Source organism: Lupinus angustifolius, chromosome LG20 (genome assembly GCF_001865875.1).
Source record: "Lupinus angustifolius cultivar Tanjil chromosome LG20, LupAngTanjil_v1.0, whole genome shotgun sequence".
NCBI classification, from domain to species: Eukaryota; Viridiplantae; Streptophyta; class Magnoliopsida; order Fabales; family Fabaceae; genus Lupinus; species Lupinus angustifolius.
This window is the reverse complement of record NC_032028.1, coordinates 11,842,528-11,854,760: the sequence shown is the minus strand read 5'-3', so window position 1 is coordinate 11,854,760 and position 12,233 is coordinate 11,842,528. Positions and strand designations below refer to the sequence as shown.

The 12,233-nt window shown below is 32.4% G+C and overlaps 1 protein-coding gene across 2 annotated transcripts; it reads left to right on the top strand.

The window, feature by feature from the left end:
- Window positions 3,189-8,719, top strand: LOC109336456 (sucrose-phosphatase 1-like). Of its 2 annotated transcripts, none has more exons than XM_019573067.1 (9): window positions 3,189-3,318; window positions 5,108-5,194; window positions 5,274-5,573; window positions 6,182-6,283; window positions 6,425-6,619; window positions 6,719-7,006; window positions 7,624-7,810; window positions 8,307-8,350; window positions 8,426-8,719. In XM_019573067.1, exons 2-9 carry the CDS (start codon window positions 5,135-5,137, stop codon window positions 8,501-8,503), a joined length of 1,254 nt encoding a protein of 417 aa, XP_019428612.1. In that variant the 5' UTR covers window positions 3,189-3,318; window positions 5,108-5,134; the 3' UTR covers window positions 8,504-8,719. The 2 variants fall into 2 exon arrangements, with proteins under 2 accessions (XP_019428612.1, XP_019428613.1); XM_019573068.1 differs by lacking the exon at window positions 3,189-3,318 and adding an exon at window positions 4,551-4,621.

The window sequence follows — 12,233 nt, the reverse complement described above, 5'->3', positions numbered from 1 at the left end:
CACCTATGTGAATGTGGAAGTGGGGGCCGCTTCCTATGAAATTTAGGGGCATAAATTTCTAGAGCGTTCACTATACTGGGATAGACGTGCATGGCCTTTGACGCACGGGCTTTACATAATACATATTTGAAAAGGTTGTGTGTGGTTTGATGCTGGAGATAGAGTCCAAGACTACGAGTCACTCTAGTAAAATCTGGATCTTACTCACTATGTAAAGGTTCAAGTCGCATGACACCTTAGTTTATGCACAATCTTATTGAGACCACAAATATTCTTGCAAATCACTTTTTAATTTCAAGTGGGGGGTTGTTGGAACATGGTGGTGTGAAATATAAAAAAAAACTCAAATTCCACATAGAAGAGTTTTGAAAAAAAAACATCTCTCAAGTCCCACATAGAAGAGTTTTGAAAAAAAACATCTCCTAAGTCCCACATTGGAGAAATGAGGAACATGGAAAAAATCTCATGTTATAAATAGAGGCTTTCTCCCCTCATTATAACTTGCACCAAGTGGAAGTCATTTCCTCTCAACTTTTCTTTCTCCCCCCTAATACTCCGCCGACGCATTTCCGGCAACCTTCTCTCCTTTTCTTTCCGTGGCACTTAAGAATTGGCACATGCAGCCAAAGTGGGCTTTCGAGAACTGACACTAGTAGTCACTATTGTGGGTAAAGAATTGGCACATGTAGCCATATTGTGGGATTTCGAGAAATGACACTAGTAGTCTGTATTGTGGGCAGAGAATTAGCACGGGTAGCCATATTGTGGGTAATTTCGAGAATTGACACTAGTAGCCATATTGTGGTGGGTGTATTCGAGATCGGTTCTTACATTGCAGTAAGAACTCGATAACAGAGATCTGAGTTGTTTTATCTTGGAGACGGCGTGGTTGATAGTCTGCTTGCACATTTTGGGCACTGCCACGAAACGTCTTAAAGAGAGCGACATGGTCGTGACTCAGCCAATAAGTATTATTTCGTGTCATTTAGAATTGCTGCAAGCTACAGTTACAACAGTTCCTAGTCTTCAATGCTCTCCTCATGGATCTCATCCATGAGTGATAATTGGTTTCTTCTAGTGGTAGTGTGACTAATACATCCCCTGGATTCTATCTTAGATGGAGGAAATATGAGCTGTGTATGTCACTGGTGCTTAATGTTGTCAGCATGCTTCTTTCTTGCTCCATTACTGATTAACTCTTAGCTCTAATTCTGATTTTTAGTGTCATTTTCTTTCTTTTACTATGCTCTTTTTCCTTCTTTCTTTGCCAGGATTCTTGTCTATGTCTTTCTTTTGGGTGAGGTGGATGAAACTATATGCAACTTGGGTAAACAGAACCTTCATAAAGAAGGCTCTAATACCATATTGTGAATTTGTGACTCAATATACCTAATTAATTTTATTATCATTTTGTGTTAATCATTTCATAAGCCAATGGCTTACTTATATACAAAAAGTTTCAACCTTGTTGTTACTTGTAAAGGAAGCAACCTAACTAAAAGTGGTAAAACCCTAACTAATAAGTTAACAAAATCCCACAACTAACTCATCATAAAAGCTTCTAGAATATATAAAGAGCGCCCATATAAAACACATGTGCAAATTAATAGCCCACGTGTGCAAATTCTAACCGAGGATGCTCTATGGCCCAGGGAGGAATTTGGTGCGCCAAGGTTGGTCAGGGTTATGAGTCTGACCGCATAATGCTGATGCGCCAAGTTAGGCATTTGATGCGCCAAGCTTGGCCTTTGGTGCGCCAGTCTCACAAATCTGTCTGTATAATGTTGGTGCGCCCAGCTAGGCATCTGATGCGCCAAGGTCATGAGTCTGACTGTATAATGTTGGTGCGTCTGATGTGCCTGATCAAGCTGATTAGTTGTGCCCTGCCTAGTCTGGCCTAATGCATCATGCTGATCAACCTGACCAAGGGACATGCGCCTAGCTCGAGCAACCTGACCGAGAGCCTGCGCCTAATGCTTGGCGTGACTTGAGCTATTTTAACTGTACTGTCTCGGTCAGGGTCTTGAACCTGATGCGTCGTAGTGCATAATATTTATTATTTTATTTATATTCCTATGAGGCCATTGAGTTGTATATGACTATATATACGACATCAATATTTGTATGGTGACACATGAATGAAATAAAATCCTCCCGTTCTCCATCGCTTTTTTAGAGAAAAATTTATATAAAGGTGTATTTAAGTAGAAATCACTAATAAAATCTAATATTAAATAATTATTCTCAATAGCACCCAAAACAAAGTTTTTATTTTCAATTGTTTGGTTTGTATATATAATTTATAGTTAATGTCATATATTTTATAACAAATAAAAGAAATTCCTATCAAGCTAAATATATTTCTTCTCATTTTGGACCACCCTATAAATGTTACTCTAAGGAATTAAATTGTTAATCTTTTAATTTTTTTGAAATCTAACATAACCTCACACTACTAGATTAATGTCTTATTCATAATTTCCTATCAACCTAAATTCAAGTAAATATATCGAAACCTATGGCTTATTTAATTTACAGGCAACGTAAAATGAGTTTTCTATTAAAGTTGTTTTAAATATGATTTTTGAATTTAGGATAACTAATGTAATTTAATAAAATTTTAAATAATAAAATTGAAATTTATATTATTGAACAACTCCATAAGCTGATGGAGTTAAAAAGTTATAAATAATGAGATAAACTATAAGTTAATAATGCAAGACATTAAAATCATATAGCTTATAGCCTCATATTAATAGCTGGCTTTATACGATGGATTGAGGACCTTCCGAATTTTCTGTGGATGCTTTGGTTACTAATTAGCATGACAAGATTTTAAAGGTATTGTCGTTTTTTTAACTGAATTTCCTGGAATATGCTGAAATTCCCTGCAAATGATGCCGAATTTTCTGTAATTTTTAAAAGGTAGTTACCCTACAAAACATTAGTTTAGTAATTTAAGACCGAATTTTATCATCAGATACACTAAAATATCAATTTTGTGAATGATACTTGTTAGGTTGGATAATCAAACAACATACGAAATAGATTAATTTTTCCTTATTCATAAAGTGGAGGATAACATTAGTTATACAACAACATAACAGCCAAAATTCCATGGAATATGCTGATCCTCACAAAAAGGTATTAAAGGCATTTGTCTTATTTTAACGAAATTGGAAAGCAAAGTTCTTCATTTTGTGTGCTTGAGGAGAAAGCTACCGGCCTCTTCATATTGGACCAAACCCAATCCAAGATCTGTAACTCAGAAATAATTCTGACCCTTCATTTCATTATTATATAGTGCCAACTCTGCAGGTATGAAGAACATTCATCTCTAGTTTGACACCTTTGCTAAATTATAGAATATGAAACTATAAAAAGGAAAAGTTGTCATCTCAAATTAATTATACACAAGTTTATCGTTTTTATTATCTTCTTCAGAGTCAGGAAATGCGTAGTATTTAAACAACTTTTATATCAAACATGCAAGTTATTTTATATGTAATTGAGTTTAATATTTATATTACTTTTTATTAGGAGTCCATAATAACTACCATAATAATGCATAACACACCAAAGTTAGCAACTGTAAATCAATCCAGATTATTTGGTATCCATAAGTGTCAATAGATATTGAAAAATATTACTTTTATAGAACCTTGCGAAGTATTCTAACGTAAAAGTTAAAATAGTAATAACACTTATGAAATTACCCTTAAAGGAGTTGGTATGCCATTTTTCTATATAAAATTTATATTTTGAGTTTCTTTACCATGATCTTAATAGACCCATTAACATTTCCCTATATATTGAAGAATATAATATTTATATATAGTCAAGACATTATTTTATTTATTTGTATTTTTTAAATAATCAATAATGATTAAAATAAATGTTGTCAGTATATACTTTTTTCTCTATACTAAATGCAAATATTAATTAGACATTATCTTTATATCAATATATATTCTTGAAAAAATATAATTATTTTCTTAAAATCGAATAACTTAAAAAATACTCAACACATTAAAATAAGCTACCTTTTAATCAACTATTTTGTACTTCATGCTTTCAATCAAGAAAATTGAGACACCCTCCATTTTTTTCTCACAATTTCTTCCCATATAATAGTTGAGACAAATTTCTTTATTTAATGGATAATACATTGATATTATATAACTTATATACTGTCAATAAATATATTTATATTTTTTACTTGAAGTTTTATTCCTTAATTCGTTCATAATTATAATCCTATGTTTAAATACAACAGGAATCTCCTCATAAAAAATATGGAAGCACATTCTATTTTGATTTAACATATAAATATAAGTGGCATATTTTTTGAGGAAAAATACATATGAGAGAGCATCTCCTGATAAAAAATTGTACACGTAATTTTTTCCACTTCAGAAACGGCAACGAATTTGGATCCAATTGTTCCTTCATCTTTTCATTTCAGTTATATCATTTATTTATCACTCACTTTCCCTCTTATCTTCTTCTTCCTTTGTCACTATTTTTTTCCCAGGTAATTTACCTTCTCACTCTCTTCTCTTCATTCCACCATTCATTTCTCACCCCTCACTTCTCAGTTTCCATCTACCTTTTCTTATCGGTTTGTGTGATTCGCGTAAATCTATCTCTTATGTTAATTATGAATTATCTTTGCTTGCATAATTTATAGTACGAATTAATTATAATTATTTGTTATATTATTATAATCAGTGTAATTAATTGCTAGAGTGAAACTCTGAGATAGATAATTGCTACTGCCACCATTTTCTCATAAACAAACAATGCTCATATTCAGTGTTTTAATCGCGGTATGTTGAATGCCATCGATTCGGCTGTGTGATTGCGGAGTGCAATTTAAAACACTGCTTATATTGGATCACTAATAACCATCATCAGAATTGGGGTTGATAAGTGTTGTTTAATAATCATTTTTTATTTAATTTGTTTATCTATGGAATAGTTTATGTTGTTGTTAGATCCATATAGTCAACCTAGTCTGGTTGATAAAAGCTTGATTGTTATTGTTGTTTTTTTGTAAGCAATTCTCCATGCTTGTTAAATGATTACTGATGCTTTGTACTTACAGGATTAAGTTGGGGAATCAATTGAAATCATGGATCGTCTTAAATCTCCAGCACGTCTCATGATTGTTTCAGATCTTGATCACACAATGGTGTGTTTTTTTAATTCCTTTATCGGATGATTTGTGTTTTTCTGATATGAATTTAATGGTTAATATGTTTTTGTTGCAGGTTGATCACCATGACCCTGAGAATACTTCCCTTTTCCGGTTTAATACTCTTTGGGAAGCCCATTATCGCCATGATTCGCTGCTAGTTTTCTCAACTGGAAGATCTCCTACACTCTATAAACAACTGAGGAAGGAGAAGCCAATGATAACTCCAGATATTACCATAATGTCGGTGGGGACTGAGATTACTTATGGTAAATCAATGGTGCCAGATGATGGATGGGTTCATGTTTTGAATCAGAAATGGAACAGGGACATAATCATTGAGGAAACAAGCAAATTTCCTGAACTTACTAGGCAGGTGTGATTATAGGGGATGACATGATTTATTGATTCTTTTGTCCGGTTCCAATGTTGGCAAGGTAGTGTTTGGTAAACGTGTTAGAATAGGATGAAGCATAGAGGACATGTGTGGAGGAGACCGGTAGAAGACCTTGTAAGGAGAGTAGATCAAATGAAAGCTAGACCTCTTCCTCTAGGAAGAGGGAAACCAAGAAAAACTATGAGGGAAATGATTAAGAAAGACGTAGAGATCAATGTTTTGTCAATGAACATGATTTATGATAGATCATTATGGTTTCGTTCAGTCCATGTAGCCAACCCCTCCTAGTAGGTAGGATAAAGGCTTTATTGTTGCTGTATAATAGAATAGATTGGGACACGGGATTAAAAAGTGAAATATTTTGGTTCCATAGACCATAGAATAGAACAGGATACATGATTAAAAAGTATAATATTTTGGTTCTACCAAAAGCGGTGGACCCAAAGAGAACATGACAAAACATTCCGATCCATTTTATTATGTCTATATGTCAAACACTACCTAAGTATGACTTATTTGATTCTCAACTATTTTGAGGTTGCATCTTAGAGTGGCTTGATTCTTATCTGGAATAAATGGTTGTACAGGCAGAAACAGAACAACGGCCACACAAGGTTAGCTTTTATGTCAAGAAAGACAAGGCTAAGGATGTGACAAATTCTCTTTCTAAGATTTTCGAAGAGCGTGGGGTAAGCCGTAACTCCTTTATAGTTGTCTTCACCAATACCTTTCGTCAAATATTTTCTTATCTGTTGCACTTGTATAATTTGAATATTCTGACATCATAAATATTGCATATAGTTCCATAATATCACCTATTTTTTGGCCAGTTGGATGTTAAAATAATATATAGTGGAGGAATTGATTTGGATATATTGCCAAAAGGTGCTGGCAAAGGTCAAGCTCTTGCGTATCTGCTCAAAAAATTTGAGGCCAATGGAAAGCCACCTGTTAATACTCTTGCCTGTGGTGACTCTGGAAATGATGCCGATCTATTCACCGTTCCAGGAGTCTATGGTGTCATGGTTGGTGTTTCACCTTGTTTATTTCCATATTTTTTCGTGATTCTTATCTGGAATAAATGGTTGTCTTGCTTGCTTCATCTGTTTCTGTTCATTGTGTAGGTAAGCAACGCCCAAGAAGAATTGTTGCAGTGGCATGCTGAAAATGCGAAGGATAACCCCAAAATTCTTCATGCCTCAGAGCGTTGTGCATCTGGGATTATACAAGCGCTAGGTCATTTTAACTTAGGCCCAAACCTGTCTCCTAGAGATATTCCAGACCATGAAAACAATGTTATAAATCCACTTCCTGGTCATGAAATAGTGAACTTTAATTTGCTAGTTGAAAAGTGGAGGCGTGCAGAAGTTGAGAAATCTGATCTGTTTATTGCTGGATTAGAGGCACTTACTGTATGTCTTATATCCTTTTAGTTTTACAGATTGATTACCTATTATGTGTTCTTTTTGTGTTCACATACTGCTTGGTATTTGAAATGTAGTCTGAAATGCTGCTTGTTACCAAAAAATTCCTTCTTTTGTGCGTCAAATACTCTTACCCTTTTCCCTGCAATATTTGTATATTCACGTTTTATGAAGCAGTCCACTGAGGTTTACAAACAGGAATTGAAAAGCAAAATTGCATGAAGTTGGTTATTAATCATCAATATCTGGAAGCATTCAACTCATGCAGTATATTATTTACATGTCTTAGTTAATAAGGCTATTGGTGCTGATACAATATTTTGCTATTTTCCCATTTCTGAGTGCATGTTGGTGGCATACATTTTTCTTTTCTTGAATATCTTTATTCAACATTAAGATTTATCATGAGCATATATGGCCTTTCTATCATTAGCTTATCAATTGTTTTGCTGAATGGCTATAGTTTGTAACAAATTTTGCTTTCTCGTATTCTCTTGTCTTGATCTGAGAGTTATATTCTTCCATCAAAGCACTGAATTTTGAAGTCTTCATGGAAGAGTTCACTTTTGGACAAGTATCTAAACTGTTTATCTTTGAATGTGCAGTGTCCATCTGGTTTTTTTATCCATCCTTCTGGCACTGAGCATGGTATTAAGGAGTATGTAAGTGTTTTAAGAAAGGTGTATGGTGACAGACAGGGAAAACAATATAGGATTTTGGTGGACAACGTATTGGCAACACAGATAGGTTCAGATACATGGCTACTGACTTTTGATAAGTGGGAGTACTCTGGTATGAGTGTGCCTCGACCACTTTTATATTTTATGTTCATTTCATTTCCCTCCCCTTTCTTTCTCTCAAGAGTAAGTAGTTGGATATCTTGTTATTATGTTGGGACTAAATTTATGAATAACTTCCCTATTCGGAATTTGGGTGAGGGCATCTCTCAGGCAATTAGAACATTTTGCATTGCATATCTTACCTTTACTAATTACCAGTGTTTTAAATTATGGTCGTGATTGCGGTTATGGTTGTGGTTACTGCGATTGCGGACATTGTGATATGGGGCCATTGTAGTGTGAATTTATTAAAAAATATTTTTGAATTCGATGCGGTCTAATGCGGCCTAAATGTGGTCTGATGTGGTTGAGTTGTGATCCGATGCAGCCACATCATTGTGGAATGGCCGAAATGCGAGCAATTAACGCAGCCACAATATTGCGGCCGCATTATGTGATACCGTCTGCAATTTGAGTCACTGCTAACTACTGATGTACCCACATTACAGGTGAAGAGCGGGAAGGTTGCGTTGTTACTTCAATACTCAAAAAGGTATGTTTTAATGCATTAACCATATTCCTGTGTTGACTTTGATGGTTGCTGAGAGGAATGAAATATGAATTTCAGGATTCTGATTGGTTCAGTTGGGTGCATGTGCATCAGACGTGGTTGGAACAACCAGGGAAAAATGAATGGATACTTTAGTCCTGTTCCTATGCTTATCTAAGTGCCGAAGTGTTTTGTTATCCCTGTTGCAATAAATTTAATGTAATTCCAATGACACTATTTCTGTATCTAAATTAAGACCTTCAATGTGATGAAGGTGTGTCACATTCTATATACTTCAATATGTACTGTAAGTGTCCTGGTTGCAGGGTATTATTGACAATGAAATATAACATTTTCTATACTTGATTGTAGCTTACTTCAATACTCTTGCATTTGATTTCAATCCTTCTACTTTCTTCTTTGTTTTCTTTTGTAGTTTTCCCTCATAATTCTGTTAGGCTGGTTTCACTATTTGCCCAATTATGAGAATGTCTGTTTTAAGGGATCTTGAGTTATTACTACAAATAATGTAAATTTAGGACTAACATGTTCCCATGTTTCAAGTTTTTTATTATGGAAAGTAATTTATACATGGTTTGCTCTATTTTCATTATAATAGCATGATGAAACTACAAAAAAATGTCACTTTCTAACTCTCATTCTAGCATTCCACCCACGCATTACATTTAGAATCTAACAAAAATAATTCTCCATAAATGCAGTATGCATATAACCATGTCACGTAAATGAAATTATGTTCATTATTAATATTAGTAGAAAATATGTTTTGTATGGTATTATTTTTTTACTGTTGTATACTTTTAAAAAATATCAATTTAATAAACCTTAAATATTTTATATAACAATCTATTATAATAAAATAATGAATAGTAATGTTCTTCATTTAATTTTTTTAACAATTAACAATCAAACATTTATACTAATAGAAGAGGCCAGTTACATGAATTGAATGATGATATAATATTCTACTTGAATTGTGTCCATTGACAAAGAATTGATATCTAAATGATTTTCCATCCCATTTTTCTTGGCCTCTGTTTTCCTCTAAAAATTTGAGTAACCTCCATTTGATTTACTCTCATCATAGGGACTTATAATGAACACTTTTACACATGTCCAAATCACCTTAGACATGATTATACCATGTTTTCTACAATATGAGCATTTTAGAAATTATGACATATATTCATAAGAATATACATCACAAACCAAACAAATTTTGAAGTCATTTCCATAATTCTCAAATTTTCAATCAAACATATTTATTAAATACCAGGGAAAACAATTCTGATAATAACATTTATAAGAATGTGGTTCCTGGAAATATAATTTTATTCCTTGAAACAAACGGTACCTAATGGAACAAAAAATAAGAAGAAAAAAGTCTAATATTTTTTTCTAAATTATTAAGGAGATTTGGTATTTTGTGAGGTTTTATATTAATGTTCATGTAAATTGTCATAATTTCTATCAAATTGCAAATGCTTACAGCTACATTCACAATGGGAAAGGAGACTAATTTTAGACTAATTTTTGTTGTTGGTACAACCAAGGATATTATTCCATAACATTATGAATAAGAAATTAATCTCTTTCAAAATATGTGACTATATTTTTTAACAAATATCGAGTAAGTATTATATGACAACTAAAAGTGGGTGAATTACTTGTTGGGAGTAATGGTCAATTTTTCTGCTATAGTAACAGAATGTGACGCAGCGAAAATGTTGTAGAAAAATTACCAAATAGAAATTGAAAGAGTAGAGAGAAGAGAGAAAGAATACTGATATTTATACTGGTTCACATTCTTATCCATTGAAAGTTATGTCTAGTACTCTTACATCATGAGATTTATTTACTAGATTTTTTTATTTGTAATTACAATTTCTCTCCCCGAGACTCCTTGTACCTTACACAGTAGCGAATCTTGAACTTAAATTTAGGAGGGGCAACAATATTTAATTATAATTTATAATTGAGTAACAAAAAATAAAAAATATATACATAATTATTTCAAAGTTTTAAAATAACATATTAATTCTAAATAACAATAATTAACAATTATAAAAATTAAAAAAATGTATATTCATTTCAAGTTACACTTTTCATTCTTTTAAAGTTTCACTTTTCATTCTTTTAAAGACTTAATCTTATAGATGAGTGAATTAGAAATAAAATTTTAAGTTATTTCTTTTTTAATATAAATTGTCGTTGTAGGAAAGAAATTAATTATCTTCTATCTTACTATGTAACTTATTTGGTTGTCTTCATTGTTGAAGATGATATTTCTGTAATAGGTAACCATAATAGTTAAGGTAAGATGAATAATTCAATTAAACAAATAATATGTACGCAATTTCCTCATAATGTCAAAGTTGTACTTAATACTTAGATGATTGAGAGTTTTTCAAACATGAATAACTAATAACATCAACAATAAAATGTTGAAATTGACATATCAAATTAATCTTCTCTCTTGCTTATTGAAATTAATATGGTAGAATTTTTGCACAAAAATAAATGTATTATCAATATTAAATGATTTATAAAAAATCTTAGGATCTAAGGAATTTTGCAAAAAAGTTTCACAAATCAACATGTGATCTCATAATCTATTTTTTAAGTGTAAAATAATTATAACTCAAATAAAGTCATAGTGTTATCAACATCTACACATATAAGAGAACTTGGTCAATTGTTTACAACTTTTAGAAGGACCATAAAATTGTATTGTGCATATTTATCAAGCTATAAATTGAAGTATTTTCATAAAGATGAGTGTAGGTAAAAATTAATAAAATAATTTAATAAATTAAAAAAATTAAGGGGGCAGTTGCCCCCACCTGTCCTAAGCAAGGTCCGCCTCTGGCGTTACACACTAAGAAAATACCTCACACCCTTGAAAGTAACATTTCCAAGTACTCTCTTCCCCTTCTCACCATATCCTTGTGATGACAAGTTTTACAACAAGATTGAAGAATAAATTTTAGGGAAAGGATTGTCTTTACACGATATAACAATTCTAAAACTTGCAAGTCTCTTGCTGTCAATACACTTAGTATACAATGCTCTTATAAATGTTTAAGTTTGAAAAAACAACATTTGCACTCAAAGCAACTTCAGAAAAAATCTGAAAGTTTAGAACAGAAGTTGCATTAAAAGTGCAGAGAATTGTATATGAAAATGGCTGGTATGTTATATTCAAGATATGTTTCAAAATGAGTGTTTCAATGCCTTTAAATTGGCTTCCAATCAGCCAATATACTCTTCCATGAAGTTGAGACACGATTGAAATGAAACCTATTGAGTTTGGATGAATGTTGTTCAGTTTGGATTTGAAAATCTGATTATAACAGCTTTGGGTATTCGATTATATCTTAGTGTAATCGATTACCCAAACTCTCTATTTGAGAAATAATCGATCACGGCTTTGCAGTGATCGATTACATTGTGTTAAATTTGATGGGTAACATCTTATTCAGTTAGGTAACATATTACACAGTCTCAATAACTTGTTACTCACTGTTACATAGTCCATGTAACATATTACTCAGGTCAAGTAACTTGTTACTTAACATTTTGAAAATTATTTACATTTTCTAATTGTCTAAGAGTTTTCCAATTTCATTTCAAAATAGTTTTATCTTCATTTGAGCATTGTTTACTAAACATACTAGAGTTTAAAAGATAAAAGTACTTATTGATGACTTAGACTCTATTTGTCTTGAAGCTTGATCTTCTTTGTCTTCAACATCTTCTTCTTTTTTCCCTTATTTTTGTGGTATTGATGTCTTCATCAAAACCGTGTCAAGGTCAGGAGCAAGATCTTCTTTACATGTCGTTCCCAGAAGGAAAGGGAACATAT

Bases quoted from the DNA above. Each gene is read 5' to 3' on its own strand.
- LOC109336456 (XM_019573067.1), top strand. From the start codon at position 5,135: ATGGATCGTCTTAAATCTCCAGCACGTCTCATGATTGTTTCAGATCTT. The intron at 5,574-6,181 runs GTGTGATTATAG...ATGGTTGTACAG, and splicing joins TTCCTGAACTTACTAGGCAG to GCAGAAACAGAACAACGGCC. The intron at 7,811-8,306 runs GTATGAGTGTGC...CCCACATTACAG, and splicing joins TGATAAGTGGGAGTACTCTG to GTGAAGAGCGGGAAGGTTGC.